The 7,436-nt window shown below is 43.9% G+C and overlaps 1 protein-coding gene across 1 annotated transcript; it reads right to left on the bottom strand.

The window, feature by feature from the left end:
- Positions 1-2,817: 2,817 nt before the first annotated feature.
- LOC147716855 (olfactory receptor 10A7-like) lies at positions 2,818-3,769 on the bottom strand. The gene has a single exon (XM_086919810.1). The coding sequence runs from the start codon at positions 3,767-3,769 to the stop codon at positions 2,837-2,839; it is 933 nt and encodes a 310-aa protein (XP_086775936.1). The 3' UTR covers positions 2,818-2,836.
- Between the last annotated feature and the right edge of the window lie 3,667 nt (positions 3,770-7,436).

Genomic DNA, 7,436 nt, shown 5'->3' on the forward strand with positions numbered 1-7,436 from the left:
CTCATTGCACCATCAGGATTCAAGCAAGCCGGGCCGAAGACGGCTGAAATACCAGAAACCGGTCCCCGGTAGCTTGTTTCCTTCCCAGTTTAAGAATTGGCTTGGTAGTTTGGTCTCCCCTGTTCCCATGATGCACTGGGCCAGGGTCAGACTAATTTGCATATAGCAAAGTTCTGAGCCGGGATGGTGCAGTGAGCTAAAAAACGGTGATGGATCAAGCCCTGATCTTTGGACTGGGTAAGAGTGGTCTGCTTAATTCAGACACTCTGTTCATCACCACCCCCTTTTCTGAATCATTTTTGTCCACCATAAGCGTGGAAGGGTATACTCAGATGTGATTCCCTAGCTCATTGCACCATCAGGATTCAAGCAAGCCGGGCCGAAGACGACTGAAATGCCAGAAACCGGTCCCCGGTAGTTTGTTTCCTTCCCAGTATAAGAATTGGCTTGGTAGTTTGTTCTGTCCTGTTCCCATGATGCACTGGGCCAGGGTCAGACTAATTTGCATATAGCCAAGTTCTGAGCTGGGATGGTGCAGTGAGCTAAAAAAAAGGGTGATGGATCAAGCCCTGATCTTTGGACTGGGTAAGAGTGGTCTGCTTAATTCAGACACTCTGTTTCACACCACCCCCTTTTCTGAATCATTTTTGTCAACCATAAGCGTGGAAGGGTATACTCAGATGTGAGTCCCTAGCTCATTGCACCATCAGGATTCAAGCAAGCCGGGCCGAAGACGGCTGAAATGCCAAAAACCGGTTCCCGGAAGCTTGTTTCCTTCCCAGTATAAGAATTGGCTTGGTAGTTTGGTCTGCCCTGTTCCCATGATGCACTGGGCCAGGGTCAGACTAATTTGCATATAGCTAAGTTCTGAGCTGGGATGGTGCAGTGAGCTAAAAAACGGTGATGGATCAAGCCCTGATCTTTGGACTGGGTAAGAGTGGTCTGCTTAATTCAGACACTCTGTTCATCACCACCCCCTTTTCTGAATCATTTTTGTCCACCATAAGCGTGGAAGGGTATACTCAGATGTGAGTCCCTAGCTCATTGCACCATCAAGATTCAAGCAAGCCGGGCCGAAGACGGCTGAAATGCCAGAAACCGGTCCCCGGTAGCTTGTTTCCTTCCCAGTATAAGAATTGGCTTGGTAGTTTGGTCTGCCCTGTTCCCATGATGCACTGGGCCAGGATCAGACTAATTTGCATATAGCCAAGTTCCGAGCTGGGATGGTGCAGTGAGCTAAAAAACGGTGATGGATCAAGCCCTGATCTTTGGACTGGGTAAGAGTGGTCTGCTTAATTCAGACACTCTGTTCATCACCACCCCCTTTTCTGAATCACTGGATTCAAGCAAGCTGGGCTGAAGATGGCTGGAATGCCAGAAACCGGTCCTCGGAAGCTTGTTTCCGGTCCAGGAAAGACATGGCTTGGCAGTTCGGGCTGGACTGTTCCCATGAGGCACAGGGTCAGCCTGATTTGCATATAGTCATGTCTGAACTGGGGTGGCAGAGTGGGCTAAAGAACGGTGATGGATTCAACCTAGATCTCTTGACTGGGTGTGAGTGTTTGATTGACTCAGATGCTCCGTCCATCACCACCCCATTTTGTACCGCAAGGGGCGGTAGCCTGACATATCTGTCAAGTCCCTACCCGGCTTGGGCAGCGATATTACCAGTGCCTGCGCAGTAGTACAAGGGAGATATCCTAATTCAAGCAGTTTGTTGTATATCTCCTCCAGTTGTGGTACCAGTATATCCATGTAGGTAGCGAAGAATTCTACGGGCAATCCATCCGGGGCCCGGTGCCTTATTACACGCTAGCCCACCTATTGCTGCCTTAATCTCCATCCTAGTGATGGGTCCCGCCAGGGCCTCCTTCATCCCCCCCGGTGGCTTTGGGTAGGGTAGACCCATAAGGAAATCGTCAATGTGGGATTGTTCCATGTGTAATGGTGCCCTGTATAAATAAGTGTTGGTAATATGTACTGAATGCTGCGTTAATGTTATAGCGTGTTTATGCTGTGCATCCCCCGGGTAGAGCAATAGAGCTAATAACTGTGGTGGGAGGGTCGTTCCGTATAAGTTTCGCTAGGAGGGTTCCCGGTTTGTCCGCATCGAAATGTCGCATTTGGGTGTATGACCTATAGTCTATCAGTCTAAGATTTTCCAGTATTTCTGCATGTTTATCTGCTGTTAATAAAGCAATATCTGAGTGCTTATACAGTGCAGCTGCATTAGTTGTTGGCTGAATTTCAGATCACTAATTACCAACAGAATTAGTTAGGCAAATGGCCCAGTTGACATAAATACTTTGCAGTGTTTCCAACTTTTAAAACATCCACAGTAATTCCGAGCTGCCTTTATAGTGGTATTGTCCAAATGGAATGGATCCTTTCAGAATTGTAGCAAGAATAAAAATGATGAAAGTATGCAAAAGAACCCAGACCAAACCTGTGACAAATGCTTGTTATACCAGTGGGGTTGGGGCATAAGACCTCATCAAACATAGCTACCACTCCTAAATCCCTTGTTCAGTTTGAGTGCAGGTTGGCAATGAATCCTCCAGTTCCAGGTCTTGTGTGTCTGGGTGGCTCGTAGGGTCTTCCGGATCCAAGCTCACAAATGTAGGGCTCCTGTAAAGAAACTAGGGCTATCATTACAGGTGGCCTCCTACTCCCGATGCAGCCAATAACTGAAGTTAATGCCCTTATCAGGATTACAAGTGTGGCAGGAACACTCTGGCTTGTATGAAAATCTTTGTATCCATCGTGCAATATATCCCCATAGCTCAACGACAATAAAAAGAACCAGAACCACATCAGAAAATAGGCCTGAGGCATTTTATTGACCTGAAAACTTTGTTCTTCTAATTACTTTCCTCACAGCACCTTTCACTTCTTGATTTCTTAAACTGTAGATCAGAGGGTTTAACATGGGCATCACACCAGCGTAAAAGAGAGCTAGTAACTTATCACTGTTCTGCCAGTTACCTGATTTAGGCAGGAGATACGCACAGGTTGCAGTCCCGTAGAACAAAGTGACCGCGAGAAGGTGGGAAGAGCAGGTGGAGAAGGCCTTATGTCTACCCATTGATGAGCGGATCTTCAGGATGGCAGAAATGATGTATATGTATGAAGTGACAATCAACCCAAAGGGCAGAAAGAAAATGAACACTCCTGCTATGTAAGTGGCAACCTTGTTTCTTTGAGTGTCCGAGCAAGAAAGTTTCAATAGTGGGAGAACATCACAAAAGAAATGGTTAATTACGTTTGGCCCACAGTAGGATAAACTGAATGTAGCACTGGTCTGACCCAAAGAATAAGACCCACCAATCACCCACGCCCCAGCTGTCAGCCATGTGCAGACTCTCTTGGTTATTATAGTGGTATAATGCAGAGGATGGCATATAGCGGCGTAGCGATCATAAGCCATTGCAGCAAGAAGGAAGCAATCTGCTGTTCCAATGAAAACAAACATATACATCTGGACACCACAACTGGTAAAACTAATACTTTTACTTCTCGATAAGAGGGTGATCAACATTTTTGGTATGGTGACGGAGATGTAGCAGACCTCTAACAGGGACAGGTTCCTCAGGAAGAGATACATTGGAGAGTGAAGGACAGGGTCCACTGTTATCACTAGGATGATAATGATGTTCCCAAATAGGGTCCCCAAATAAATGAATAAAAAGGCTGTAAAGAGCAGCACCTGTACATCAGGGTCACTGGAAATCCCCCCAAAAATAAATTCCTTCACTGATGTCTGGTTCATTATTTTTCACCACCTGCAACAAATAAAATGAATACAATAATCATTGTAGCAGAGTAACATGCTATTTTAATGCATCATTTATTATTTGCTAAAGCATATCTTTCCTTATGGTACCCTAGCAAGAAGAAGATGTGGTCAAAAAATAGCTTAGTTCTTTGCCTTGTATCGAATATGAGTCTGGGCAACTGTTTCATTCCTCTGATTAAATACAATACAGATATACAAATATAATTGTGATAATACCGTCTTAATTACATCTTGTAATCCTAAATTATTTTAACACATTAAACCCCATACTTGATACACAACATAAAGATACACATGCATACATAGAAATGGGATTTGGTCAGCTTGTTCGCATTTTAGCTTGATTAGACTACCAATTTCAGGCACTGGCGTTAAGGGCTGACTTTCACATTGCCCATGCCTATACATTTCACAGATGCTCTCCAATACTTTTCACATTTGACCTTTAATTTTAGAGGGGTTGGGATTAAGAGACTACGGATAACACATATCTCCTAGCACTAAGACGCATGTTGACCTTATTATAGGAATGGTGGAAGTACAGGGTGTCTTTCCCTGACTCTCATGTTTTTATATCACCTTGTTCACGGTCCTGACGAAGCGCACTGAGGATCCACTAGGGACCTGCTGTATGCGTGAAAGATGTTGACCCCACTGCACCTTCACACTACTTTCACAGACTGAGAGCAGTGGGAGAACACCTATCTCCTACCTAATTGCTGTTTAGGATAGCTCCAGTCCCTATTATTTTAATTTACCTTCCGGATCCTTGAATAAAAGTGTATTGGGGCTCTGGTTAGTTAATGTTATCCTCACACATACACCTTTTCACAAGGCCCACACACCCTCATGCACAAATGTGGCACCTCCTATAAAAGATCTCTGATAAAGGGCCCTCTTGTGGGGCCCGTGGGGGACTGCAGCGCCACCTCCACGAGGAGCAACGGCCTATGATGAAGCACGACACCCGCAAGCATGTGTGTAGGTATTAATTCTTAAAGTAGGAATTCCCCCACCTTTATTTTGATCCCACTGATTTATAATTTTTTTGGACAGACAACATCTCAACTAGAATAGGTTGTAGAGTTCTCTCTTTTCTTAGGAACAGCTATCATCCACTCTGTTGACATTGACCTGCGATCCTGATCGGAAGGGCAGGTTTACAGGCTGTTACAAGAGGGGGACACACTTTGGTCTCCTATCTTCCGAAGCACTCACCGGCGTGGCCCACCTTTACTTTGAGAGGGGTTAGGATTACGGGAATACGGATAACACATATCTCCTAGCGCTATGACACATGTTCACCTTATTATAGGTATGGTGGAAGTAAAGGGTGTCTTTCCCTGACGCCCACGTTTTTATATCACATTGTTCACGGTCCTGACGAAGCCCACTGAGGATCCATTAGGGACCAGCTATATGCGTGAAATGTGTTGACCCCACTGACCTTCATACGACTTTCACAGACTGAGAGCAGCGGGAGAATACCTATCCCTTCTACATACTTGCTGTTTAGGATAGCTCCAGTCCCTATTATTTTAATTTACCTTCCGGACCATTGAATAAAATTGAGTTGGGGCTCCTGTTAGGTAATTTTATCCTCAAACATACACCTTTTCCCAAGGCCCACACACCTGCATGCACAACTGTGCCACCTCCCTTAAAAGATCTCCCATAAAGAGCCCTCTTGCGGGGCCTGTGGGGGACTGCAGCGCCACCCCCATGAGGAGCAAAGCCCGATGATGAAGCATGACACCCGCAAGGGTCTGCGAGGGCACTAATTCTAAAAGGAAGAATTTCCCTACCTTTATTTTGAGCCCACCGATTTATTAATTTTTTGGACACACAACATCTCAACTAGAATAGGTTGTGGAGTTCGCTCTTTTCTTAGGAACAGCTACCATCCACTGTGTTGACATTTACTCTTGGAAGCATTGGTGCTGGACCTTTTCTGTTTCTCTACAATTGCTCCCCGTCCCTCCCTCTTGACATTGTGGTACTATTTATAAAAATAGTTCTTGGTGAAAGGCAAATTTTTAAGCTTCACCTGAGAGCACATGCACTGTGACATGTTAAGAAAAGAGCTTTGTACCCATCCATTACAAACTATTGGTTGAATTCTTCCTTACTTTTTTGTTTTCATTCGTCAGTCGCAAATGGTTCCATTTTGCCTGTAACTTCACATAGCTTTGGTAGAATATTGGTTTCCCTTATTTATATATGACACACAACCTTTCTTGCTTACAGTAATCTTCTAACACAGTAAAAAATTTCTTTTTAGGTTGAACCTAGGCAATGCATGTGCTGTCTCTTTGAGACATTTTTGTTTAAAAAAACAAGGGAAACTCAATTTAGCAATTGGTCAGGGACTTTGGGTACTTATAATATTTCTATAGACAGTGGCCCCTAGACAGTGTAGAATGAGTGTGAAAGTAAATTTAGACTAAATAGTTCTATATTCTTTGTCCAGCCGGACAGAATTTTGATATATATGATATATAGATGAGTAGTCAGTATCTATACAGATAGATACTGTCTACAGGCTGGACAAAGAATATAGAAACTATTTAGACTATATTTACTTTCACGCTTATTCTACACTGTCTACGGACCACTGTCTCTTCGAGACATGCTGTACTCACTCTGTGAGCTTACAGCCCACCCATTGCCTTTTTGTTTGTCCCTGTGAATGTTGTTCAAAAACACTTGCTTGGTAGTAGTTAATCCTTCCTCTTGGTACCCCCTTTTTGTCTTTGGTTTCCTCCCACAGAGCGCCACCCAGATACTGTTACCAATCTGCTTTTGTGTTTATGTGTTCATTTGACGGAGTATTTTTTTCTTTGATTCCTGCTTGTGTCACTGTTTACTGGCCTTTGGTGGTTCACCTTCGGCGCCTGTCATGAAATCCCACTGTCCCGTTCAAATACCAAGATAAAATGTCAGATGCTGTTTTCAAAATCACCTCTCTAACTTTCTCCAACTTCAGAGTCCGAGGATTACCCTCAAACCCCTCCCTCTTCACTGCATGTTGCTTAGGCGAACCTTTGTCACTGGACTTTCAGCAGCCCAAACTTGCAGCACATTTAAGGGCAATACTTGGGAGCACAGTTAAGGGCAATACTCCCATCGCATTTTCGCAGAAGCTCGTTGATTTAATATGAACTTGACTGACTCGAAACTGTTAGAGCCCTTTACAGGAGCGCTAGTTACATTACACAGTGTCAGGTAAATTTTTTGGGCGCATTTTTATAGAGCACAAACTTGACTGACCAACAAGTATTAAAGGGCTTTACAATAGGGCTAGTTACATTAGACAAGGTCAGGTTAATTATTTGGTTTTAGGTACGCAGAGATTAATTGATGCCAATGCCCCCCATGTTTATTCATTATTTGGCCTCTATATGAAAAATGGGAGCAGCATTCGTAAAAAGGTAACCCAATTTTTGTCAAATGGAAAAAATGGGCCTTATAACAGAAATAAAAAAGACTTTAGGAGTGGTTCATTGCCAGGACAGGTAAAACTTAAGTATATATGTCCTATTTTTTCAATACAGAGACTATCTTTACAATCAGGCATAGATCATACCTCTAATTTCAAAGCTGGGTACGTGCTCCCGTGCGGTTCAAGTAGCCCTCAGAA

The sequence above is a fragment of the Lissotriton vulgaris genome, chromosome 5 (genome assembly GCF_964263255.1).
Source record: "Lissotriton vulgaris chromosome 5, aLisVul1.2, whole genome shotgun sequence".
Taxonomy (NCBI): Eukaryota; Metazoa; Chordata; class Amphibia; order Caudata; family Salamandridae; genus Lissotriton; species Lissotriton vulgaris.